The sequence below is a fragment of the Macadamia integrifolia genome, unplaced genomic scaffold (assembly GCF_013358625.1).
Source record: "Macadamia integrifolia cultivar HAES 741 unplaced genomic scaffold, SCU_Mint_v3 scaffold2893, whole genome shotgun sequence".
Taxonomy (NCBI): Eukaryota; Viridiplantae; Streptophyta; class Magnoliopsida; order Proteales; family Proteaceae; genus Macadamia; species Macadamia integrifolia.
Window position 1 is genome coordinate 8,353 of NW_024869037.1, and position 27,215 is coordinate 35,567.

Consider the following 27,215-nt stretch of genomic DNA (forward strand, 5'->3'; position numbering starts at 1 on the left):
ATGTGGAAATCCCCTCCATGCCCTTAGTGCTTTAAGTGAATGAAAAACAGGAAATCTTCAACAAAGGAAATCTTCAACAAATTCTCTAAAAAAAACAACCATGAGATTCGAACTTGAGACCTCTTGGTGAGCAAGGGAATTTTGTACACCATAGCTCACCAACTACGCTAGGTAGTTGTTGTTACCAAAAACAAATCTTTAATCACTTAAGGAGGTGGTCCATCGATCCTTGTTGGCATTTGGAGTATTTCTTGTACCTCTGGGACAACTGCAAATGGGCTGGTTCTGCATCTCGGTTCAGTTCTGATCGATTATTCTTTTTCTGACCCGAAAAGAATAATCATTTGTACGGGTGACCAAACGAATGTGTACTTTTAATTGAACACGTCCATCTTGCTCAGAATTTCATCATCTTCGTAACCATGGAAATAAATAGATCTCTTTATGTGTAAAATTGAAGATATAGCACCCGATAGTCCTTAAGGCCTGGAAAATATAAAACCTGCAAAAAGAGAGTAAAACCCAAGGTAGCTCCATTCTAAATATGTAAAATGCATGTTTTACTACCCTAGATTTCACACATAAATGTGTTCATCACTTATCCAGCTTTGACCATGGTTCCACGTGTCGAGATGACACTAGTGAGTGTATTTTCACCATAACAGTATCTATTTCTGATTTTGAAATTTATCTTAATTTTTCTTTTCTTTTTTTGAATGTTTGGTTCGATTTATAGGACTGATTTCTATATCAACCTCTAGATTCCAGACCGAATGGAAATTCTTTGAAATCCCACTGAAATCGAACTAGTTAATAGTAACTGGTGAGATGATTTTGGTTTGCATAATCAGTTTCAATTAAGTACTGAGACCTTTAATTATGGAAAAATTGCACTTGTGTCTTGAAACTTTTGAACTTTTTATGGCATTCATTTTATTTTATTCAGACATTGGAAGCGTTTAACCTGATCAGCAGTTTGTTAATTTTTATTTTTATTTTTTTTTTTTTCAATATGGAATTTATCAAAGAATGCAATTTTGTAGACAAGTAAATCTTGTGAATTTTTTTAGACATGTCAAGTTTCAGCCTAAAATGAATGAATACTACGTAGATAATTCTCAGGCTGTGTGGGAAGGTCATAGTTTGTGATAAGACAAGCAACTGATTTCTACCATGAAAGATCAAGATCTAAGACTGTAGAACTGAGGAAGTTTAGGAAGGGTTGTTTCCTTTCTTAGTTATCAATTCATTAAGGCTATATTTGATATTCAACATGTGTGGGATAGTTTGGGTATTAGAAAAACTAATTTCATGACTTAAATCCATTTCATACAGAGAGGGACGATAGATAGAATCTTTCATATTTGGGGGAGGAGAGTGATATTCTTGAAAAAAATGTAGGAGGAACTTAATATTTCGCCTTAGTTCAGGAAAGGGGAGTGATATTATCTTACTTTCTAATTTCTAAACTCCTGTAATACCTCAGCATCTAGCCTTCGCATTTGACTGAAACTTTGAGGACTTATTCAGTACTCCGTTTAAAGGGTTTTTCTTAGTGATCAATAGCTCCTGAAGTGTGTCAACTGATATGTAACCTCTTTTATTTTCCCAAACTCTTATTGAATAGTCAAAATTCTTAAAAGGGTAAATTTTGCAAATTCACATATAGATTCTAATAACAAGTGAAATTGAAAAGCACCTACCACATCAAGTAACTGACAGCATAATGTTAAAACAAATCTAACTTGGTAACCATCATCAAGATGGAACTGAACAGAAGAGAAAAAAAGACAGAACTGAAAAGAATCAGACCTCTCATTACCCATCCTCTACATTGTCCTTTTCTTTGTGTCTTGCAATAGAAATACTATATGTATACAAACGAAATTGTATGAAAATAAATCTTCATAGAAACATAATTATCTTTTCGATGAGAATTTGTATATGACATGGGAGAAACCTCTCTTTCTATTTATATTTCTAATTGAAGAAGGGGATGATCCATCCTATGAGAAAAAGAGACATAGGAAATCAAACTCTGTACCCATCTTCAAGATGGAACTGAAGAGAGTCAGCTTTCTCATCTCTGATCTCTCTGCCTTAAGCCCTACCCTTTCCCATACCTCCCCTCTCTCTGTAAAATATTGACATTCTACTAAGTCTTTTTGTCTCTGCCTGTAAATCTTCACTTTGCTCATTGCTGGCTCAATAATCTCAGCTTCTAAGTTGTTGTGGATGGTTCCCTGGGAAGCTCTAAAACCTCATACTGCAATACAAGAATGAAGGGTGAAAAATTAAGGAGATCAAACATGACATGTGGGTAGGGGACCTTGGGACCTACCAATCCATAAAATTTCAGCCCCAACTTAGCCAGCCACGTGGCAAATAAAAGCGTGCATACCCCGCAAGACTTGTTTCTAGTCTGGCATTCCAGGAATCTTGTGTTAGGAATAAAATTCAAAATTAAATTCAAATAAAAAATATGAGAAATGAAACATAATCAGTAACATGAGGATTTTAAAAAGCTAAAACAGAAAAAGAAAGATCAACAAGTGTGGGTCTTAACCAATTTGGACTCTTAAGTATTCTCTTAAAGACGCTAAAGCACCATGCAAAGCTCGCTCCATCTCATCAAGCATGTAGTGATTTGCACCTCTAAGGATCAAGGAAACCTGAAAAGAAGTACATAACTTAATGAAGCCAAGAAGAATCAAACTATTCGAATTGTTTTTGCTTCGAGTAAAAGAGAACGTAATCAAGTCGACATTTTCCATGAAAACTTTAGAGTGCTTTATTTTGCCATTCCTTTGTAACCTAAGAAATAAATATTATGGCATTGTACCCCAACTAGTCAAAAACAATGTGACAACTATAAGGAAAGGGTTAATGTCATAAGTTTCGTTTTTTTAAGGGGGAGGGGGAGAGTTGAGGTGTGGTAACTTTTTTTTGCTAGGAATAAGCAATATATTTTATTGAAAAGAATGAATGAAATAAAGCAAATCCCTAACAGAATGAAACAAAACCAGATTCCTAATCCATCTTCGGCATGGCCATCAGCAGATTAGAAATCCAGCAAACAAACAAGAAACCAAAAACAGCAAGACCTCACTTAAAACGAAACTGAGGTCTCTCTTGAACACACCAACTAAAATCTGCGAGAGAAAACCTTGGCACCTCGTCCTAGACCATAGATTCATGCGTTGTAGCAACAGCAAAACGATCTGCCACTGTATTTACTTCATGGAAGCCGTGGGAGATAGTCCAAGTGATTCTACACAGGTAGGCATTACTGAAGAACCACTTCTGCTTAAATTACCAAGTGCTTGAAGATTCCTTAATACACAGAACCACTGAATGAGAATCACATTCAACACAGAGATTGTTGAAGTCCAAAGCCATAGCAATTTTAATTGGAAAGGCAGCAAATTCAGCCCAGTAATCAGAAGAAATACCTTCACATGAAGAGAAGCACCTCAAAGAAATGACCATAAAAGTCCCTAACAACCCCACCAGCGTTAGAATGTCCAGGGTTGCCAAGAGAACATCCACCAATATTTACCTTGATGCACCCATATTGAAGGGCGGCTCCAAAAGACCTCCATAACATTCATCGACGAAGATGAAGAAGATGAAGAAGATGAGAGGCTAAGCCGCTTTGAAACTTGCAGATCCAATATCAACTTTATCGATATTGACGACATGAGAGAAAACTCTCGATGCATAGCTACATAAAAAACTAAAACTATTTCACATTAAAAGGAAAGTATGATGGATTGTAAAACTTGAAAGACGAGAAAATAAGGTATTTCTACTCCATCCCCTACACAGGATGTGCAGCAAACAGAGTGCACTAAAACATTTTCCATTTGCCATTTGCCATTTGCCATTTGCCATTTGCCATTTGCCATTTGCCATTTGCAGGATAGTTCAGTAAACTGAAACATACCACTGTTGCAACAATAGCCCCAGCCTCTAAGAAGTATTGAAATACAAATTTAGAAAAACAATTTCATCAGGATCATCTAAAATATCAAATGTCCAACTGAGAAACTTATGTGCAGGGACACACAATTTACTTGAGAAAGCAGATTGGACAGAAATAAACAAATGTTGAGACTGTATAGATTGGGCTCTGTCACACAGTTTTGGGCACAGGATTGGGTACAAGTATGCGTCGAGGGTCAGATCCGCCTCACAACCAAAACTTAGAACACAAGACATGTATCAGAAAAAAGGGTAGAAGTAGAACCATGGGAGTCAAAAAGAAGATTTATGTTTCAAAAGCAGGGGGCATAATGTAACTGGACATGTTCACAAACTGTCAAACCCAGAAAAGGTTGGACTAATTGCAAGCATTGTGCTTACCTTTTAAGTATGTGATGTGTCTGTCCTGTCCGCTTCTTGTTTGTTCACTCTCTGTTGTATGCTGTATCTCTGTTGCAAGCATTGTGCTTACCTTTTAAGTTGCTCCTCATTTGATCTCTCTCCATCGATGAAGATTTGTGGGATATGAGAAATCTTGCTCCAATCCTCTCCTATCTCCTTTCAACAGCGTCATCTCAAGGCAGGACACCTCATGATTGTCAACTCTTGAAGTGCTGTGAGATGCTGCAACTTCCCCATAGGTATTGAATTGATCTTAGAACATGATCGGACATCCAGAATCTCAAGTGAAGTAAGTTTGCCTAAACCTTCAGGTAGTGACGAGTAAGGTGATTGTCTCACCCACAGCAACTTGAGCTTACGGAAAAACATGTGGTTGTTTGGTAGTAATGAATTTGAAAATGAACCCGCATCTTTTTACCTTATCCATCAACTACTTCTTCTTTTTTACCTTCTCCATTGATGACTTCTTTTTCTCCTTCTTTATCATTACCATCCTCATCAACCCATGAAACACCGTATGTTGAACAATAGTCAGCCACCCCTTCCTCCAGCACCCAACACCAAATTGAGCAAAACTGTAACTCGTGTCATGTCATGGGTGGCAGTCCTACTATTCTTCATTTTCACGTTCATCTTTGATGACCTTGATCATGTTTGTCTATATGGAAAATTGTAACAAAAGTTATGGTAGCAAACTGGAATACAGAATTCATATATATATATATATATATATATCATGAAGAGAACCAACTCTAATTTCACCCAAATAGACATCCTACTAAGTCTTTTTTACTCCACCTGTAAAATCTTCACTTTGCTCATTGCAGGCTCAATAACCCCAGCTTCGAAGTTGTTGCAGATGGTTCCCCTGTAAACATCTAACCCCATACTGCAATAAAAAGAGAAGGGCAAAAATTAAGGAGATCAAAGCAATCAATAACATGGGAAGAGTGATAGCGTAGAAGATACATCTTACATTTAGGTAAATACTGTATGAGTTCATGAGATAGCTCTATGTAAGACATGCTAGTGATCTCTAACACAGTAATCTATATATTCATCCCAAGTCCCATTGACTTCGCCAAATCTATGAAGCACAAATTGGGAAATCATGCAAGATGGGCATTACGGAATATCGCATAATCACCGTCTGAGGCAGCTTGGGTCAACTTCTTGGACAAAATCCACCCTCTGGGTAAAGCAAGTGGTTTAAATAGAGTAGAGGCAATAGAACAGGAAATACGCTGAAAAGAAAAGAATACCTTTTGATAATGCTGCTTATCTGCCTTAAGTCTGTACAGTATGGTGGTATGCCCAAAGTTTTGCAGCCAACTCATCACATCCTTTGCCACATTCATTGCATGAACCTGCAATCAATACAGTTCTTCATGTATAATCAAAAGTGATACAGAGAACTCGATCTGCAGCAGCAAATTCTTGTAGCAAGACACTCTTTTAAGTATACAGACAAAGAAGCCTCAACCATGGTTAAAAGTGAATCTTCAATTTTCATAAGAAAATAATGAGAGGTCAGCTTGGATGGCTCAAAATTGTGCTACCTCAGACTTTATTGAGAACCACTCAGAGGTTTAAATTTAGCTTACATTCACTCAAAATCCATCTTTTTATTTTGTAAAATGACACAATATTTCAAAAGATCAAATAACATCAATCAAATTACCTTTGAATTTTCATAGGAAAATTATTGATTTTCTGTCATTTGATGATTAAAATCAAGTTAGGCAATCCTTGCAGGGCAACTCCTCTGAAATGCGTTCCTTGAGCAGCACACCATATGCTTTCATAAAAGTGATGGCCTGCAACTGAAGGAAAACCATTAAAAAAATAAACGTAAATATAAACGAAGTGACCAGAACTTCGTGCACCGGGTATGCTCTTTTTTCAGAGACGAAGTTCACAAATTGTCAAACCCAGAAAAAGCATGACATGCAGGAACTAATAAGATGCCTTTCTTTTGTTAATTAAGTAGCTCCCATAAGAAAAGTGATCAGTAGAGAATTTCCAGATTCTTAGAATAAAAATGGCAAGACCTTGACTTGCAGAGTAGGCTCTGATATGATCTATAAATAAAAGAAGAAAGAATCACAAATTAAAAAAACCCAAAAAAAAAAAAAGGGGACAAGTTCGTTTCCCTTCAACATCGGGTCTGAGCATTGGGCTAAAAAGGTCGCCCCCAGATTTTTGTAAATTCTCTGTTTTCTTTCATCAAATGGGAGATAGTATCCTGAGTTTGAGATTGAAGAGGTCTAGTTTTCTCGATCATCTTAAAAGGCAAAGAACAAAATTGAACCAAGGCATTGTGCTTACCTTTCAAGAATGTGATGTGTCTGTCTCCCGTCCGCTTCTCGTTTGTTCACTCTCTGATTGTTGTGGAATTTGCTCTTCATTTGATCTTCTCGCCATCGATGAAGATTTTTGGGATGTGGGATATCTTGCTCCAATCTTCCCCTGTTTCCTTTTGGCAACGTCGTCTCAAGGCAGGACACCACATGATCGTCAACTCTTGGAGTGAAGTGAGATGCTGCAACTCCTCTTTAGGTATTGACTTGATCTTAGAACATGTTCGGATATCCAGAATCTCAAGTGATGTGAGTTGCTTTAAGCCTTGGGGTAACAACAAGTAAGGTGATTGTCTCACACGTAGCAACTTCAGCTTAGGCAGAAACAAGTGGTTGTTTGATACTAATGACTTTGAAAATGAACCTGCATCCTCTTTTAAAATCAACTCCTCCACGTATAGAAAAGGAAGATGGGAGGATGGAGATGATGGCATCCAATTCAACTTTGGACAGCGCCATATGAACAATTTCCTCAGGGATGTAGTCTGGGTAAGGTGCTGTGGAAAAGACCTCAACTTGGGCAAATCAATAAGAACAAGATACTGGAGACACGGCATAAAGATGAATTGTTTCCCATCTTCTTTTTGTACTCTTACATTCCACTCCTCCAATTTCTGCATCACACCCAGTTGAAATACTTTCAACTTTGGGAATAATAATGTGTCAACCCCACAGTCGTCATTTGTTGTTGTAGCACCATCGATTCCAAAAAACTCAAAACCCATGAATTTTACCTTATCCATTACACCTATTACAAGGGTTTCAAGGGATGGTAGTTTCCCTATAGTTGGAGGCAATTGTTTACACTTTCTGCACCCATGTAGTTCCAAGAAAATCAGATTGGAAAAAGTCATGAAGTCCGTGTGACTACCCATCCAATTTGGGAACACATCACCAGGGTAATCTGTAATTGCTAGTTTCTCAAGGTTCGGATGTGGTCGGAGACTTTCCAGCACATCTTCCATCCTCCTCGAAAAATAATTTTCTTCATCAACTTCTTCTTTTGTTTTCCCTTCTCCATCAATAACAACTTCTACTTCTATTTTACCGTCTCCATCGACAACTTCTTCTATTTTACCTTCCCCATCTTCTACTTCTTCTTCTACATTTTCATTGTTTTCACCTTCTTCATCATCGACATTCTCATCAACTCGTGAAACACCTGTATATTGATTAAAATAGAAATATAAAGCACGAAGGTATTGCTTATTCTTCAAGCATGCCATCTTAGCCTCATTTCCATTTTGCACTCTCCCCAAACCTATTATAATTAGAGAATCTTTGAGCAAGTTGAGATCTTTCAATTCTCCAATCTTACATCCTCCTCTTTCCACTCCACCAATAATGAAGTTTGACAAATTACACAGTTTGCTTAATCTCCCAATTCCTTCCGGAAAGTAACTTAGTTGGCGACTTTCTCTCAGATTAAGATGTATCAAATTGACCAATCTCCCAATCCCTTCAGGTAGTTTACAAAGATTACTACATCGGCTAAGGTGTAATACTTGCAAATTGTACAAACTAGTCACTGTTTTAGGTAATTCTCTAAACCTTGTACGGATCAAGGAAAGGTACCTCAGATGTAACAACTTTTCTATCTCATTTGGAAGCTCTTCAATGTTAGTCTCACTTAGAACTAATGTCCTCAGACATGTTAAGTGAAGAAATAACTCAGAAGAAACTGAAGGAATTTGCCCATGGATTACAAGAGTGCGCAGTTTCTTTGCCTTGTAAATGAAAGAAGGAACCATTTGTGTCTCTTCTATTGATAGAAATAAATGACGGGCTTTGCTAAAGTTAAATTCCTGAGCATTAGTATCTTTGACAATCAAAGTAAAGCATTCATTCTTTACAAGGGATTTTGCAAAATCATAGACAACATCATGCATACCAAAAATTTGGTATTTTCCTCTTGATTTTGTAACATCCTTTTGAAAAAATGATCGCATGACCAAATTATTGAAGTACTCATCACCCACTCTAATCAAATCTCTACCACTTGTTGCCAAGCTATCGCTAAGAAAGCCTTGTGCCATCCATGCTGCAATTGTGCTTGCTTTGTTAATGGTATAACCTTTCGGGGTGAGAGAACAATATGCAAAGCATTGTTTCAAATGAGAGGGTAAATCATTATAGCTGAGTAACAGAGCTGGCAAGATTGGTTTATCAACTGTTGATATAATCTTCCATAAATCATTTTCCAACACATTTTGCCAATCCTGTTTCGACTCTTTGAAGCACAAAAGACTTCCTAAAGTCTTTGCCGAAAGAGGCAATCCGTTACACTTCTTTGCAAGCTCTATGCCAATTTCTTTCAATTTCTCACATGCTTCTTCTTGCCTTCCAACAAAGGCATAATGTCTCAACAATGACCAACATGCTTCTTCAGACATTATTCCTAATCTATGGACATATGTACTACCCATCATGTTTGCAACCCTCTCGTTGCGTGTTGTCACAATTATTCTACTTCCATGAGAACCATATTTGAGAGAAAACTTCAATGGATCCCATTGCATATGATCTTCATTCCATACATCGTCTAGGACGAGTAGGAAATGTTTTTCATCAACAGCACTAGTCAATTGACGATGCACATCTTCCCATGCCATCTCACAACCTTGGGTGACATTAATGTTTCCACCAATTTCTCTAATAATATGCATGGCAACCTTCACCTTATCAAAAGATTGAGAAACATATATCCACATTCTCTTATTAAAATGGTTCTTCACCCTATCATCATTGAACACAAGTTGGGCAAGTGTAGTTTTGCCCATACCTCCCATACCCACAATGGAGATGATGGGAACTCCAGAAACCACCTCTACTTGTTTACTGCCCTCGCTTAGCAACTTGCTTATTATGGTTTCTCTTTCCATATCACGACCAAATACCTCATTAAGGTCAACGAAGGAGCTAGTTTCTAGTCTCCTCCTTGACGTCTCATGATCTATATTTTCATTTCTACTGCCAGTTTCAATAAAACCGAACTTATTTTTCTCAGTTGCAATCTTATCCACTCTTTCTTTTATCTCTTTTATCTTATGACCAATGTCATGGCGCAAACCAATTTGCTTGAAACAATTGCAGCAAGGAGAAAAGAAGTTGCAAAAGAGGCATACCTTCTTAAATGGACTGACACTGACACGAGAAGCATGAGCAGCGTCATGGTCTATTTGTGATTTAAGAAGAATTTCAGTGCTCCACTCATCCAACACATCATCAATATCATAGGCTACGTCTTTCAGATTTTGCAACCAAAGCCCCACTGATTCATCCTTGAATTGCCTCTCTTCAGCATCCTTAAGCACAGCCCGGATTGTTGCAAAGGTAGTGGAGAGCACTTCGATTTCCTTTTCCACACCGATGACAAGTCGTACCTCTTGATCGATCTCCTCCTGGATGATGGTTGCCAATTGTTGTAAGACACCAGAAACAAGAGCCAAAGCCATTGTTGGATGGTAATGATCTCAAGTAAGTAGAAAAGGGATGAAAGTAAGTAGGAGATACCAAAGAAAGAAATTGTATCTGCAAGAGATGTTTTTCTGGGATGCTTTCAGTTCATGTCCAAGGAGTCAATATTTATCCCATCAGATCTTATCCTTGAAGAAGACTTCAGTGGAATTCAGAAGATGGAAATGTTTGAAAAATCATATCAGTTATAGTCGTTTGCTGGCCCGCCATGAATTATTTTAACAAAACTTGTGGTACTGGAAATCCAAGCCAACTCATTCAAATCCAAGTGTGAGTGTGTGACTAGACGACATTGAAATATGGAGAAAAGTAAAAGTTGTGTCGGTGCTTTGGTTTAGTCCTAACTCCTGACCATGACCCGATATTTAAAGGGCGAGAGAAGTAGAGAACCCTGTTGGCACGTACGTGTACTTTCCATGCAGGACGACATAGTCTTTTCACACCCAATGTATTTAGACATAGACACATACAAGCGGGTATGGTTCTTTTCATCTTTTGTATTTTTTTAATAATATAAAGAATAATCCTAAATTCTGAGACTGCATCCAATCAACTGCACTCCACACCTGCATTCTAAGTGTGTCAATTGATTTGATTTTGATTCTTTCAGTTTTCCTTTGATTCAGTTTGGGATACAATATGTGTACCTTTAGGTGGTGCAAGACAAGGGGTGCCAATGGGCAGGGTTGGGCCGGGTTTGTTTAAACCCCAACCCAACCCTATGGTCTCTTAACTCAGTCCGAGCTCAGCCCAACCTTGGTCAAACTGGTATATCTCAACCCAGAACCAGTCTTGTCGGGTTCAATGCAATTCAGCCCAACCCTTATTGATCCTGATTGAGTCGGATTGACCCTAATTTACCATGGCAGCCTCAATATGTTGTCATTTGAAACGAGAGAGAGAGAGAGAAAGAGACCATTAATCCACTCATTTTCAAATTTTGAAAACCAACAATGAATTTAAGAAATCAAAACGATACACGTAAGTCGTGTGATTTATAAAAAGTGTTGTTAGAATGGAGGCATATAATTTATGTTTTAGTGTAGTCATATAATATATCATATGTATGCATAGGGACGGGTTGGTCTATAGACCATTTTAGATTATACCTTTCCAATGAATTTGTATGGATAGGATCGATATTCGATATTGGGGATTGGTCTTGGCATATACCAATCCGATCCAGGCAATCCTGACTGATCCAATACGATTTTTAATACTACGTTCCATAGAGTTGGAAACTTGGCATTTTTCTAGCCCAAACAAAGAATTTTCAGAGTTGTACGTTGCTTTTCAGAGTGTGCCCGAAGGGATGCAATTTTTCTGAGTCCATATTTCCACATTAATCGAACAGAGTTTCATCTTCAGCAAGTCTTTTCCAATTAAAAGTGTTCTCCATGTCCAGCAGGAACTAGAAGGGTCTTACTTTGGAGTGTGAGAAGGGTTTTTCCATCATTAAGGCTCTGTTCGGATTGAATTCTATTCCAGACCGAGTGGATTTTTTCTTTTTAAATCCCACTGAATTCAACCTAGTTAATACTAACTCAGATTTTGATTTGGAAAAATTGCATTTTATGTCTACAAAATTTTGAAAAAATCATTATGGAATGTTTTGAATTTCTTTTAGACATTTAAGAGCATTTAACTTGATCAGAAGCACGTTAATAGTTTGGACAGTTTCCTCTACTGTCCAATAGAGGTGCAGCTCAGATCTAATGTCCTGGAGCACCTTGAGAAATGCACCCATGTGTTGGGTTTCGTGTCAGAACGCTCCAGGGCGTTGGATCTGAACTGCCACCTCTATTGCGTAGTAGAAGAATGGGATCTCAATATTTCTAGCAAAAAAAGGTATGTCAATATGAAATTTATTAATAACAAGCAATTGCACTACGTGACATTTTAAAGAGATAGAATCCGTTGCTCCTACGATCACCTGGTCGTACGAGTCAGCAATCAACACTTGTTCTACTTTTTGCCATTACAAAGATAAAGAGGGGTATATCTGAGAACAAAAAGGACATGTGTTGATCGCTAACTTGTACAACTAGGTGATCGTAGGAGTAGCAGATCCGTTCTCCATTTTAAAGTGCTAAAAATCTTGAGCTTTTTTTTTTTTTTTAATTAATTAATTAATTTATTTTTTTATTTCTTTACAAAAATATTTCTACCTGGTCGTGTGCATGAATGGCTCCTATGCTAGCAAATTAAAAGCCTGCACCAGAGTGTCTCATTTTAAATTACATTTTTTGAGTTTCAGGGTAGTATAAACTTTGGCTTTGACCCTTATGGTTAAGCAAGGAATTCAAAACTAGGGTTTTAGATTGGAATAAGGGTGCAAGCTAGTCCCTAAAATCCCCTGGACCATTCTCTCCCCAACTACTAATTCATCAAGAAACCAAAATAATTTATACTAGAATTGCTGCAGCTCAATCCCAAGATCTGGTAAGCTCAAGGGGGTAGTCGAGTTGGCAAGGGACCTTCGCCTCAAGAAGAGTGTGGTTCTGAGTTCGACTCCTCTTACCTCTTTAGGACCACTCATACAGGGGTGTTTAGCAAAAATAAATGAATAAATAAATAAAATAAAAAATAAAAAATAAAATCCCAATTAACAAAGCCCGTATAACTGATGCAATGGTTTCCAAAATTAAAGAGATCAAAGCGATGAATAATATGAAATGAGTAATATTGGGATATAAGATACCTCTTACATTTAGGATCTGCCTGGTTGCTAGTAAAATGAAGGTAAGGGAAGGAAGTCATTATACTTTTGAGATGTAATCTTTGTTTTCCTGTTCAAATTCAAAGGATTTGATATTAAAGTAAAGTAAAATATTTAATAGCCAGATATGGAGTGATTTATTTTCAATTTAAGAAGTTAAAAGAGCTAGAGGAAGCCCAAAATAATCATAGAAGGAGTGGTAAGAAAGGACATGTATAGCTTAGGCTCATGACAGAGTCCTAAGGATAGAGCCTACAAGAACAAGAAATTATATCCCATCCATACCTGACACCCAGCTATTTTAATGTGAAGTTTGAAACCTGTAATTCATTTTTGGTCTTCTCTGCATGTTGTTGCAGTTGTTCAAATGGCCGACAGAGGGTCTCTTCACTAATCTAACAATCAATGCCCAAAGAAGGATCACCATCACTGATGAGGAAGGAATTTGAATATTGGTACCCATTTGATCTGCGAGTTTTCTGGAAAGGACCTCATACAGAACCATCTCGCGTTCTGAAACTATAATCACTCAACACTTATGCACAAATATCATTGGTCTCATGGTTTTGGATGCAATGGAGCACATCATGCTCACCTCTCAGAAGATGTCATAGTCTACTGTGGATTTCTTGACATTACCACAGGCTACAGAGGATTTCTCTGCTGATGCAACATGACTGCAATTTTGCGATTAAATTTGTATTTTGGTCTTGTTTCGGTGAAATTGAAAATGATCTAAATTAGCAAATTTTTGACAAAAACAATGTACTTTTTCTGTGAGTTTCGCTTGATCACTTCAGGGACTAACAATTGAAGCAATGAAAATTTTGACGAAACAGTGTATTTTTATGACCAAAATAGAGAAATTTCACTAACCGAAATTTTGAACAATGCTTCTCTGAGAACAAGTCATTCTGCCGGGTTTTGTTTTCAAACATCTACCAAGAAAGAGAGCCAATGTAAGGCAGAGACTGCCTTTTAGTTGGAAAATAAAAAAGGGAATGTTAAAGTAAATACAGGTAAAATGTATTCTTTCACTGTAAAGTGGGTGGGTTCTCTCTTCTTAAGGACCATTGAAGATGTATTTTTTTGTTATTAAAGAGCTTCAGTATTCTCATTGTTTGTAATGGAAAGCCTGGAAGAGCTTTGGAGTATGTTCAGTACTGTTCTCTTTCGCACAAATGATGCTGGGATATACTAAAATTGTGAGATTCATCAGTTTCACAGCACCAAATCAAGCACATTCTCAGCAAAACTGTAACTTATGTTGTCTTAGGGATTGAAACTTGGGAGTCCTACTCTCCATTTCCACGTCCATCTTTTTTTTTTTGCTAAGAATCAGCAAGTGAGCTTTATTAAAAGGAATGAAAGAATTTGAGATTACATAGAATTAACAACCCAATCAAAAGAAAAACATAGCAGAGTTATGAGAATATGAACCTAGGTCTCTGTTGAACATCCCATGTCAGTTCTTGAAAAATAAATGGAGGAGGTGTGTCCCAGATCGTAGTGGACCTGGTTGCAGCGGAATGCTTTGCTAACTTGTCTATAACAAAATTAGCCTCGCGGAAACAGTGTCACAGTCCATGTCAAGCTATCTAAGAAGGCTTTACAATACCACCATTGCTGTTGTAGAATCCAAGGGATGTACGGTCCTGCTCCTTTTAGCAATTGATGAGTTGACTTCTCTTTTTCAATCAAAGGCCAAATTTCACCAGTTGTGTGTGGGTGAAGGGAAAGGTTGTTGAATTGTTTCTATCTGAATCCCTTCCTGAGACTGACGAGTCCAGATGACTAATTTACAGAATCGAAGGAAACTGGAAGAACGAGAGAGTCCAGGTTACCAATGCATTTCCACGTCCATCTTTGACAACCTTGATCATGTTGTTTGTACGCAAATTTGTCACAGAAGTTTTGGTAGCGAACTGGAATACCTAATTCACAAAATGAATACATATCATGAAGAGAACCAATAACTATAATTTCACCCAAATTGACATCCTACCAAGTCTTTTTGTCTCTACCTGTAAAATCTTCCTTTGCTCACCGCCGGCTCGATAACCCCTGCTTCTAAGTTCTTGTGGATGGTTCCCCTGGAAAGGTCTAACACTATACTGCAATATAAAAATGTAGGGTGAAAAATTAAAGAGATCAAAGCAATCAATAATACCGGAAGAGTGATTGGGTAGAACATAGCCGACCCCATTAAGTTGGGATAGGCTTTGGTTGTTGTTTTAGTGATTGGTAGAACTTACATCTTACTATCCACATGTAGGGAGGGAAGTAATTATACTTTTCAAATTAAAATTTATTTTCCTTTTCAAATCCAAGGGATTTGGTTGGAAAGTAAAGTAAAACTTTCAAAAACCAGATTTGGAATATTTTGGAGTGAGTTACAGAATCAAAGTTTCCATTATAGTTTTGTGCTAAAATCATTTCCCTTCCAACCATTGTCCTACTTGAGGTAAAATTTCATGCTTTTCTTTTCATGTGGCTACTGTCAATTATAGTCACAAGTATGTGTAACTCAAAGCTACAGTATTTTAGAGGGCAGATGGAAGCCAAGTCCCATTGATCCCAACAAATATATGAAACACAAAGTGGACAATCAAGCATGATAGGAAGTATGGAACATCGCACACTCACCATACTGAGGCATCGATGATCAACTTCCCAGGACAAAATCCACCCTCTGTCTTAAGCAACTGGTCTAAACAGAGTTGAGACAATGGAATAGGAAATAAATTGAGAAAGCAAGAATACCCAAAGTTTTGCAACCAACTCAGTTGCATCCTTCGCAGTGTTCACCGAAGAGTGAAGACCTTTGGAATAATCAGAAGTGGTTCAGAGAACTCTGCAGCTGCAAATTGTTGTGGCAAGACACTCCCGAGTACACAGACCAAGCAGCCTCTAAAATGCCCAGCCACCAGCAACTACCTGTATTGCCCTAATTTATGTCAAAAAGAAAAATAAGAAACAGGAATAAAAGGACCGACTCCCAAAAATGATGGACAAACATTCTGAAGAACTATATTCTAATTTCATTTTGAAACAATCACAAGACTGTTGCACACTCCACAAGAAAGAATTTTCAATTTCTAAGTGAAATTCAATCTACTAAATATCTTGAAACCAATATTGGAATGTTGCAACATAAATCCCGACCATGAGACACTCATTTTGTAAGGTGTAGGAGGATTTTAACCCAGAAAATGAAGTTCATAAAAAAAACTTCTGAAAAAATCCCCTGGTCTGGCCTTGGTCTAGCACACATATTTATGCCACATGGAATGTTGAGGTGGCCATTCTGACCATTGGACAAAGAGGAAATTGACTTGATTAGCCACATGTTAAATTTGATGGTGTCCTGTGTCTTGCATGCGCCCCTGTGTATGTCCATGCACACCTTCTATCAAACCATCCGCTATTGGATCGACCTCTCCAAATTTTTCAATACTTTGTTTTTCTACTTCCCATTTGGCAAACTCCGTTTGAACTGAAATTTGACATGTGATTGCAGGGGACCTTAGTGCCTACCTATCAACAGAATTTCAGACCTATCTAACCATCCATGTTGCAAATATAGACGTGCAGACCAGGAATTTGTATCTAGTCTGCTATTCCAAGAACCTCATGTTATAAATAACTTCCATAATTAAATTCAAACCAAGAACAATATGTATACCTTATGTGTTGGGTTTCGTTTCAGGATGCTCCAAGGCATTGGATTTGAGCTCCCGCCTCTATTGCGTAGTAGAGGAATCGGATCCCAACATTTCTGGCAAAAAAAGGAATGTCAGTATGGAATTTATTAATGATGTGCAATTGTGCTACATGACATGTTTAATGGGCTAAAGAAAATGTAGATTGTAGACAAGTAGATCTTAATTTTTTTTTGGCAAAAGATCTCAACCTGGTCGCGTGCATACATGGCCCCTATGCCAGCAAATTAAAAGCCTGCTCTAGAGTGTTCTCATTTTATTAAATTACATTTTTTTGAGTTTCAGGTTAGTATAAACTCTGGCTAAGACCCTTATGGTTAAGCAAGGAATTCAAAACTGGGGTTTTAGATTGGTTTAAGGGTGCAAGCTAGGGCACAAAAACCCCAGGGCCACCCTCCTCCCAACTACTAATTCATCAAGAAACCAAAATAATTTAGACTGGGATTGCTGCAGCTCAATCACAAGATCTGATAGAGATCCCCCCCCCCCCCAAGAACCCAATTAACAAGACCGGCGTAACTGATGCAATGTTTTCTCACTGTGTAATGGATAGATGGCAGCAATTGAGCTAAACTTTAACCAAAAATTTATGCTCAAATCACACGCTATTTCAACGTAAATCACCACTATTAAATCCAAAATAAGCCCCTCATGTTTCTAGCAGGAGCTAGGCAGTTTTTTTACAAGAACCAAAGAGGACTAGTGTTTTGGTGCAGGGGAGGAAAACAGAGAAAATGAATAGCCACCCCCATTCCTCCAGTTTCACAGCACCAATGCATGTACAAACTAAGCAAAACTGTAGCTTGTGCTATGTCTTAAAGAGTTTGAGACTAGGTAATCCTATTCTTCATTTTCGCGTTCATCTCCAACAACCTTGATCATGTTGTCTATATGCAAAATTGTAACAGAAGTTTCATTAGCGAAATGAACATATATACATCCTGAGGAGAACAAACTAAAATTTCAGCCAAATTGGCATCCTACTAATTCTCGGTCTCTACCTCTAAAATCTTCACTTTGCTCATTGCAGGCTCGATAACCCCAGATTCGAAGTTGTTGTAGGTAGTTCTCCTGGACAGTTCTAACTCCATACTGCAATGCCAAAATGAAGGGTGAAAATTAAGGAAATCAAAGTGATCAAAATGTGCAGTTGCCTATTCCCTCACTCAATATAAAATATATATGTGTACCAGGCTGGGGATTTGTACACTGTAATGTGTATATTCTCTCAAGTCCCATTGATCTCACCAAATCTATTATGCACAAATTGGGCAATCATGCATGATAGGAATTATGAAATATCACGCTCTAACCATACTGAGGCAGGTAGGGTCAACTTCTTGGTACAAAATACACTCTCAGGCTTAAGCAAGTGGTGCAAACAGAGTCGAGACAATGGAATAGCAAATAAACTGAGCAGACAATAAATAATACCTTGATAATGCTGCTAATCTGCCTTAGTCTTTATGCAGTATGGTGGTATGCCCAAAATTTTGAAACCAACCAATTGCATCCTTTGCAGCATTCACTGCAAGAACTTGCAACCAATACAGGTATCACATATCACACCAATGAATTGAATTCATCTTTCGTTTTATTAACACCATCCCATGCCAACCAAAAAAAAGAAAAACAAGATGTCATGTGAAAGAGTGAAGACCTTTGGTATAATCAGAAGTGATTCAGAGAACTCTGCAGTTGCAAACTGTTCTCAAGAACCTATAGTTGTTTCAAGACACTCCAAATGCAGAGACAAAGCAGCTTCAACTGCACCACCACCAGGAACCACCTGTATTGCCCCATTATATGTGTCAAAAAAAAAAAAAAAAAAAAAAATGAATATTAGGACTTGACTCCCAAAATGAATATTATATCTTGGAGTTAGAGACTTGGAAGTCCTACATTCTCTTCATTTTCATGTTCATCTTTGACGACCTTGATCATGTTGCCTATATGGAAAATTGTAATAAAAGTTATGATAGTGAACTGGAATACAGAATTCACAAAATGAATATATATATATATATATATATCATTAAGAGAACCAACTATGATTTCACTCAAATAGACATCCAACTAAGTCTTTTTGTCTCTACCCGAAAAATCTTCACCTTGCTCATTGCAGACTCAATAACCCCAGCTTCTAAGTGGTTGCAGATGGTTCCCCTTTAAAGATCTAACCCCATACTGCGATAAAAAGAGGACTAAAAATTAAGGAGATCAAAGCGATCAACAATATGGTAAGAGTGATAGGGTAGAAACATCTTACATTTAGGTAAATACAGTATGACTTTGTGAGATAGCAAGTGGTTAAAAGTCCTTTTGGGTCAACTTAGTACAAAATCCACCCTCTGGGTTAGGCAAGTGGTTTAAATAAAGTCGAGCGATAGAGCAGGAAATAAGCTGAGCAGACAAGAATACCTTTTGATAATGCTGCTTATCTGCCTTAATTCTGTACAGTATTGTGGTATACCCAAAGTTTTGCAACCAACTCATCACATCCTTTGCAGCACTCCTTGCAAGAGCCAGCAATCAATACAGTTCTTCATGTATAATCAGAAGTGATTTAGAGAATCTGCAGCTGCAAAATGTTGTTGCAAGACACACTTAAGTATACAGACAAAGCTGCCTCAACCATGGTTAAAAGTGAATCTTGAATTTCATAAGAAAATAATGCGAGGCCAGCATGGATGGCTTAAAATATGCTACCTCAAACTTTTAATGAGAACCTCTCAGAAGTTTAAATTTAGCTTACATCCACTCAAAATCCATCTTTTTATTTTTTACTGTGACACAATATTTCAAAAGATCCAATAACATTCATCAAATTACCTTTGAATTTTCCTAAGAAAATTATTGATTTTCTGTTATTTGATGATTAAAATAAAGTTAGGCAATCCTTGCAGGGCAACTCCTCTGAAATGCGTTCCTTGAGCAGCACACCATATGCTTTGATAAAACTGATGCCCTGCAACTGAAGAAAACCATTAAAAAAAATAAAAGTAAATATAAACGAAGTGACCAGAGCTTCGTGCACTGGGTATGCTCTTTTTTCAGAGACGAAGTTCACAAATTGTCAAACCCAGAAAAAGCTTGACATGCAGGAACTAATAAGATTCCTTTCTTTTGTTAATTAAGTAGCTCCCATAAGAAAAGTGATCAGTAGAGAATTACCAGATTCTTAGAATAAAAATGGCAAGACCTTGACTTGCAGAGTAGGCTCTGATATGATCTATCAATAAAAGAAGAAAGAATCACAAATTAAAAAACCAAAAAAAAAGAAAAAAGTGCCAAGTCCGTTTCCCTTCAACAAAACATCGGGTCTGAGCATTGGGCTAAAAAGGTAGCCCCCAGATTTTTCTAAATTCTCTTTTTCTTTCATCAAATGGGAGATAGTATTCTGAGTTTGAGATTGAAGAGATCTAGTTTTCTCGATCATCTAAGAAGGCAAAGAACAAAACTGAACTAGGGCATTGTGCTTACCTTTTAAGAATGTGATGTGTCTGTCTCCCGTCCGCTTCTCGTTTGTTCACTCTCTGATTGTTGTGGAAGTTGCTCTTCATTTGATCTTCTCGCCATCGATGAAGATTTTTGGGATGTGGGATATCTTGCTCCAATCTTCCCCTGTTTCCTTTTGGCAACGTCTCAAGGCAGGACACCTCATGATCGTCAACTCTTGGAGTGAAGTGAGATGCTGCAACTCCTCTTTAGGTATTGACTTGATCTTAGAACATGTTCGGATATCCAGAATCTCAAGTGATGTGAGTTGCTTTAAGCCTTGGGGTAACAACGAGTAAGGTGATTGTCTCACACGTAGCAACTTCAGCTTAGGCAGAAACAAGTGGTTGTTTGATACCAATGACTTTGAAAATGAACCTGCATCCTCTTTTAAAATCAACTCCTCAACGTGTAGAAAAGGAAGATGGGAGGATGGAGATGATCGCATCCAATTCAACTTTGGACAGTCCCATATGAACAATTTCCTCAGGGATGTAGCCTCGGTAAGGTGCTGTGAAAACGACCTTAACTTGGGCAAATCAAGAAGAACAAGATACTAGAGACACGGCATAAAGATGAATTGTTTCCCATCTTCTTCCTTTTGTACTCTCACATTCCACTCTTCCAAATTCCTCATCCCATTCAACAAAAATACCTTCAACTTTGGGAATAATATTGTATTAATCCCACCATCGTCATTTGTTGTTGTAGCACCATCGATTCCAAAAAACTCAACACCCATGAATTTTACCTTATCCATTCCACCTATTACAAGGGTTTCAAGGGATGGTAGTTTCCCTATAGTTGGAGGCAATTGCTTACACTTTCTGCACCTAGAGAATTCCAAGAAAATCAGATTGGAAAAAGTCATGAAGTCCGTGTGACTACTCATCCAATTTGGGAACACATCACCAGGGTAATCTTTAATTGCTAGCTTCTCAAGGTTCGGATGTGGTTGGAGACTTTCCAGCACATCTTCCATCCTCCTTGAAAAATAATTTTCTTCATCAACTTCTTTTGTTTTCCCTTCTCCATCAACAACTTCTTCTTCTTCTATTTTACCGTCTCCATCGACAACTTCTTCTATTTTACCTTCCCCATCTTCTACTTCTTCTTCTTTTTCATTGTTTTCATCTTCTTCATCATCGACATTCTCATCAACTTGTGAAACACCTGTATATTGATTAAAATAGAAATATAAAGCACGAAGGTATTTCTTATTCTTCAAGCATGCCATCTTAGCCTCATTTCCATTTTCCACTCTCCCCAAACCTATTATCCCTAGTGAACCTTTGAGCAAGTTGAGATCTTTCAATTCTCCAATCTTACATCCTCCTCTTTCCACTTCACCAATAATGAAGTCTGACAAATCACACAATTTGCTTAATCTCCCAATTCCTTCCGGTAAGTAACTTAGTTGGCGACTTTCTGTCAGATCAAGATGTATCAAATTGACCAATCTCCCAATCCCTTCAGGTAATTTACAAAGATTACTACATTCGCTAAGGTGTAATACTTGCAAATTGTACAAACTAGTCACTGTTTTAGGTAATTCTCTAAACCTTGCATGGATCAAGGAAAGATACTTCAGATGTATCAACTTTTCTATCTCATTTGGAAGCTCTTCAATGTTAGTCTTACTCAGATCTAATGTCCTCAGACATGTTAAGTGACGAAATAACTCAAAAGAAACTGAAGGAATCTGTGCACGGATTATAAGAGTGGACAGTTTCTTTGCCTTGTAAATGAAAGAAGGAACCATTTGTGTCTCTTCTATTAACAGAAATAAATGACGGGCTTTGCTAAAGTTAAATTCCTGAGCATTAGTATCTTTGACCATCAAAGTAAAGCATTCGTTCTTTACTAGAGATTTTGCAAAATCATGGACAACATCATGCATTTGGTAAAATTGCCCTCTGATTCCTCTTACACTTATGAAGTCTTTTTGAAAAAATGAGCGCATGACCAAATTATTAAAGTACTCATCACCTACTCTCATCAAATCTTCACCGCTTGTTGCCAAGTTGTTGCTAAGAAAGCCTTGTGACATCCATCTTGTAATTGTGACTATTTTGTTAAAGCTGTAACCTTTCGGGGTGAGAGAACAAAGTGTAAAACATTGTTTTAAATGAGAAGGCAAATCATTATAGCTGAGTAACAGAGCTGGCAAGACTGGTTTATCAACTGTTGATATAATCTTCCATAAATCATTTTCCAACACATTTTGCCAATCCTGTTTCGACTCTTTGAAGCACAAAAGACTCCCTAAAGTCTTTACCGAAAGAGGCAATCCGTTACACTTCTTTGCAAGCTCTATGCCAATTTCTTTCAATTTCTCGCATGCTTCTTCTTGCCTTCCAACAAAGGCATAATGTCTCAACAATGACCAACATGCTTGATCAGACATTATTCCTAATCTATGGACATATGTCATGCCCATCATTTCTGCAACCCTCTCGTTGCGTGTTGTCACAATTATTCTACTTCCATGAGAACCATATTTGAGAGAAAACTTCAATGGATCCCATTGCATATGATCTTCATTCCATACATCGTCTAGGACGAGTAGGAAATGTTTTTCATCAACAGCACTAGTCAATTGACGATGCACATCTTCCCATGCGATCTCACAACCTTGGGTGACATTAATGTTTCCACCAATTTCTCTAATAATATGCATGGCAACCTTCACCTTATCAAAAGATTGAGAAACATATATCCACATTCTCTTATTAAAATGGTTCTTCACCCTATCATCATTGAACACAAGTTGGGCAAGTGTAGTTTTGCCCATACCTCCCATACCCACAATAGAGATGATGGGAACTCCAGAAACCACCTCTACTTGTTTACTGCCCTCGCTTAGCAACTTGCTTATTATGGTTTCTCTTTCCATATCACGACCAAATACCTCATTGACATCAACGAAGGAGCTAGTTTCTAGTCTCCTCCTTGACCTCTCATGATCTATATTTTCATTTCTACTGCCAGTTTCAATAAAACCGAACTTCTTTTTCTCAGTTGCAATCTTATCCACTCTTTCTTTTATCTCTTTTATCTTATGACCAATGTCATGGCGCAAACCAATTTGTTTGAAACAATTGCAGCAAGGAGAAAAGAAGTTGCAAAAGAGGCATACCTTCTTAAATGGACTGACACGAGCACCATCTATTTGTGATTTGAGAATTTCAGTGCTCCACTCATCCAACACATCATCAATATCATAGGCTACATCTTTCAGATTTTGCAACCAAAGCCCCACTGATTCATCCTTGAATTGCCTCTCTCTTCAGCATCCTTAAGCACAGCCCGGATTGTTGCAAAGGTAGTGGAGAGCTCGTCGATTTCATTTTCGACACCGATGACCAGTCGTACTTCTTGATCAATCTCCTTTTGGATGATGGTGGCCAATTGTTGTAAGACACCGGAAACAAGAGCTAAAGCCATTCTTGGTGGATGCAGAGAAGGATTTGGGTTAGAAGGTTGAGGTAATGAGTGAGGAGTGATCCTTCTTCTTGCTTCCCCATTCATGTTATAAAGGGGGTGTTGGTTTATTCCTTGCTTCAAAAGAGAAGACCAAGTTGTAACAAGAAGGATCTCTTGCTTTCCGACCATGATAAATTTAAGTATTGATCTCTCACTTCGCTTTCATCAAAGAAAATCAGTATCAATCTCTTGCTTCTCGTGGAAGTTAAAAATAGTAATGATCTCTTGCTTTAGGAAAACCTACTCAAATTCAATGTGTGGGACCCTAAAAAATACCATTTGGAGGAAAAGAAGTTGGGTGAGTTAATCAAGTATTCGATCAGAAGATCGGATGGAACAAAAATGTTATAGAAAAGTAGATCTTACTAATGCGTAAAATTTTAACCAAAGTAGTTTGCAAGGGATAAGTTTGACTGCCACTTGGGTTGCAACTACTACTGGTGGTCAAAGAAAAGGAATAATTCACCTTTCGCCTTGGTTCACAAAGACCCACCTAGGTTTTAGTATTTTCAAAAAATATCCTTTTAGATTTCATTTCTCCGACTGGTCAACGGGGTTTGCTATATTTTTGTTCATAAACTAGAGCTTTGGAAATTTAGGACCATGGGAGACTACATGGTACTAGGGGGTTTGGGTGTCAACCAGAAGGGATGAGCCAGTCTTGGTCGGGTTTAATTGGGCTCGGCTAAATTTTAGGGTTGCACTGTGAATGCTGGTTTAGCTAAATGGGCTTAGCTAGGGCGGACATGGTATGATTTATAATCGGCCTAATTGGTCTTACGTTAAAATTTGGCTGTTATAAACGGGTCTTAGTCGGGCTACGGACCTGTTTATCCCTAAACAAGCATTAGACGGGCTCTAAACGGGCCTTCTTAACTTGTATACAATAGTCGAAGTACTCAAGCTAACAAGCTTATTCTATTGAAAGCCTTCTTAATCGATATGCAAAACTTGGTTGGGCCTATCCGTGCAGGCATGGAATTGACACCCCTAGTAAAGGAAGTACCATAAACTAAGGATGTGAATTTGAAATCGTCACTGTTTATCGAAATTGAACCGAGCCGTTTACACCGAAACAGTAAAACCATTTAGTAAACGGTTCGGTTCTGGTTTCAAGTTTTAGGCCGATTAACTAAATGGGTTGAAACTGAACCGAGCCATTTAACAAGTTGGTTTCAAACCGAATTGAAGCCGTGAAAAACGAACCGTTTAAACCGTTTAAACTGATCCGATTAAATCGTTTAAAGATTAAATAAGGTGGTTGCAAAATATCATTAACATCTCATTTTGATTCAAAGATTGAGTGCTGCAAGCCTGCAAGTAATTCTAGAGGTAGCTTGCTCATTACTTGGAATGCCACTTAAATTAATCCAATGCACTAAGTAGAATGTATACTGATAAAAATGTAATTTTTTCTTATACTATGGCATATTAAATATATATTTTCCAATATTATAACACATTATTTGGGAGGGGGGAAGAAGAAGAAAATCCCTGCTGTATGCATTACTTACTGACTTGTTAGATGCGCTTGAGACTAATTTCTATCAAAATATTTTCTTTTGCTTGGTTGTTTCGTTGTTTTAACAAAACATAATGGTTTGCATTTTACATTCTCAAAATTGAAAAGTTTATCACCAAAAGTAAATTTTAATAAACATGCAAATAAACTAACAAACCAATTGCTAACCGTTTAAAAACCGTATGGAATAAACTGAAACCGAAACCGTTTAAAATCGTGAAACCGAAATCGTTTAAAAATGGTGGAAATTGAAACCGTTTACTAAATGGTGCGGTTTTGGTTTCAACCAAAATAGAGGTGAACCGAATCTAATCGAACCGTTTAAATCGAAATCAAACCGATTAATACCTTTACTATAAACATGCATGGACATAAATGGGGATGCATGCCAAATTGCCAATACACAATTTTTTTTTTTTTTAGTGGTCAGAATTGTCATATTATCATTCTACGTAGCACAATGGAATTGGACCGTTTTGATAAGCTTCCTGTATGAATGAGTTTTTCCTAGGAAAAATGGTAAAACATTGAAAGACAATAAGATCGAGCATGGAAAATAAAAAAGTGCATCTGGAACGAAGGAAAATGATACACAGATCTTTAATTGGCCATTATCAATGATAAGCTACTCTATAATTGCATCGGATCAGATTCAAATTCTAATAGCTCACTTCACAATCAGCTGATACTTGAAGAGGGCTGTTCTTCACAACCCATCCACTTTTTCATGGATGTGATTAACTTTAACCAAAACCCAACTGGTTGCTTGGCATAGGGTTAGGGCATTTATTTTTGTGGTGGGGTTGATTGGGTTTGCTTTCCTTACATTCTTTGAACAAATCGAACATAATCCAAAAAAGACTCACTACTTGGGTTTGAAGTTATTCGGTTTTAAGACTTTTGGATTTTTGACAGCCTAGTAAGGCAACATAAAGAAACCCTAGTGACACACTTGGTGGAGTAAGAGAACAATCTTTTTTACCCTTCGTTTTTTCTTTTTAAGTTTTTATTTTGAGAAAAAGAACGCTCCTTGGTCATGCTAAAAAGATCGCTCTACCCTTGTGTCTCAATGGCTCCACCTACTCTCCCATTGGCCCGCACATTGATGCAGCATCCATGTGACTAAGGAATGTTCTTTTCCCATTTCGAAAGAACTCATGACATCTTAATTATGAGGTGTTGATGTTTAGTGTTTACCAACTGAGCAACCCCCTTGGCTTAATATTGTTCCAGTTTAGATTTGCAGCAATCACAATGTTAGAGCTTGTCATAGGCTTTTACCCTCAAGCTTTCCTCTTGATAGCCAGTCCTGCCAGCATTATCTCCTCTGATGATCTATTGTACCAGGGCTTAAAAGCATAGAACCAGGATTCCCATAAGTCCTGGCAGAATGAATCTGTCTCTATTGACCTCTGAATCGGCATATAGGGTATTATAGGTTGGGCCTGTTCAGTTGCGGTTTGACCTCATCAGTTCCTATCAATTTGTGGACCCCCACTACTTCCTCCTCTTTAGGTAATTGGGCCTTATAAACCAAGACATGGATACATTTCTATTTGATCAGTTGATGATCAGCCCATATCGGACTCAAAGTAATCGGGTTATAATCATCATGCTTTAAATGGGCTAATTGACTAATTAAGCCATAAACGAGCCATAAACAAGATTAAACTAGACTAAATGGGCTTAAACAGGCTACGGGCTAACCAGCCCACAACAAAGGCCAATACAGATTTCTCTGCTGATGCAACATGACTGCAATTTTTGCGATTAAATTTGTATCTTGGTCTTGATTCGGTGAAATTGAAATGATCGAAATTAACGAATTTTTGACAAAAACAAAGAATTTTTTCTGAGTTTCGCTTGATCATTTCAGGGAGTAACGTCGAAGCAACATAAATTTGGACAAAACAGTGTATTTTTATGACCAAAATTTTCTACTTCTACTTTGTATCTTGTTTCGTCTCGGGCATGTCCAAACTGGCAAAATTTCACTAACAGAAATTTTGAACTATGCTTCTTTGAGAACAAGTCATTCCGTCGGG

The 27,215-nt window shown here is 37.6% G+C and overlaps 2 protein-coding genes and 1 long non-coding RNA gene across 23 annotated transcripts; all 3 read right to left on the minus strand.

The window, feature by feature from the left end:
• Positions 1–1,797: 1,797 nt before the first annotated feature.
• LOC122067414 lies at positions 1,798–4,547 on the minus strand. Of its 7 annotated transcripts, none has more exons than XR_006136707.1 (4): positions 4,366–4,547; positions 2,567–3,724; positions 2,342–2,422; positions 1,798–2,266 (listed from the first exon to the last, which is right to left on the minus strand). It is a non-coding gene; the product is annotated as an uncharacterized LOC122067414 (long non-coding RNA). The 7 variants fall into 7 exon arrangements; XR_006136709.1 differs by having other exon boundaries at positions 2,567–3,736; XR_006136708.1 differs by having other exon boundaries at positions 2,567–3,333; positions 3,453–4,547.
• A 211-nt stretch (positions 4,548–4,758) lies between these two features.
• On the minus strand, positions 4,759–10,362 carry LOC122067411 (putative disease resistance protein RGA4). 4 transcript variants are annotated; one of them, XM_042631255.1, is made up of 6 exons: positions 6,715–10,362; positions 6,068–6,209; positions 5,649–5,753; positions 5,363–5,473; positions 5,185–5,275; positions 4,759–5,044 (listed from the first exon to the last, which is right to left on the minus strand). In XM_042631255.1, exon 1 carries the CDS (start codon positions 10,199–10,201, stop codon positions 6,791–6,793), a length of 3,411 nt encoding a protein of 1,136 aa, XP_042487189.1. In that variant the 5' UTR covers positions 10,202–10,362; the 3' UTR covers positions 4,759–5,044; positions 5,185–5,275; positions 5,363–5,473; positions 5,649–5,753; positions 6,068–6,209; positions 6,715–6,790. The 4 variants fall into 4 exon arrangements, with proteins under 4 accessions (XP_042487189.1, XP_042487188.1, XP_042487187.1 ...); XM_042631254.1 differs by having other exon boundaries at positions 5,363–5,577; XM_042631253.1 differs by lacking the exon at positions 5,363–5,473 and having other exon boundaries at positions 6,068–6,203.
• A 4,020-nt stretch (positions 10,363–14,382) lies between these two features.
• Positions 14,383–23,801, minus strand: LOC122067412 (putative disease resistance protein RGA3). 12 transcript variants are annotated; one of them, XM_042631257.1, is made up of 13 exons: positions 20,148–23,801; positions 19,839–19,896; positions 19,497–19,638; positions 19,086–19,245; positions 18,776–18,851; positions 18,567–18,613; positions 18,325–18,453; positions 18,099–18,192; positions 17,666–17,756; positions 16,628–16,720; positions 15,706–15,889; positions 14,967–15,056; positions 14,383–14,876 (listed from the first exon to the last, which is right to left on the minus strand). In XM_042631257.1, exon 1 carries the CDS (start codon positions 23,056–23,058, stop codon positions 20,719–20,721), a length of 2,340 nt encoding a protein of 779 aa, XP_042487191.1. In that variant the 5' UTR covers positions 23,059–23,801; the 3' UTR covers positions 14,383–14,876; positions 14,967–15,056; positions 15,706–15,889; positions 16,628–16,720; positions 17,666–17,756; positions 18,099–18,192; positions 18,325–18,453; positions 18,567–18,613; positions 18,776–18,851; positions 19,086–19,245; positions 19,497–19,638; positions 19,839–19,896; positions 20,148–20,718. The 12 variants fall into 12 exon arrangements, with proteins under 12 accessions (XP_042487191.1, XP_042487196.1, XP_042487194.1 ...); XM_042631262.1 differs by having other exon boundaries at positions 15,589–15,889; XM_042631260.1 differs by having other exon boundaries at positions 14,967–15,889; positions 19,497–19,632.
• Between the last annotated feature and the right edge of the window lie 3,414 nt (positions 23,802–27,215).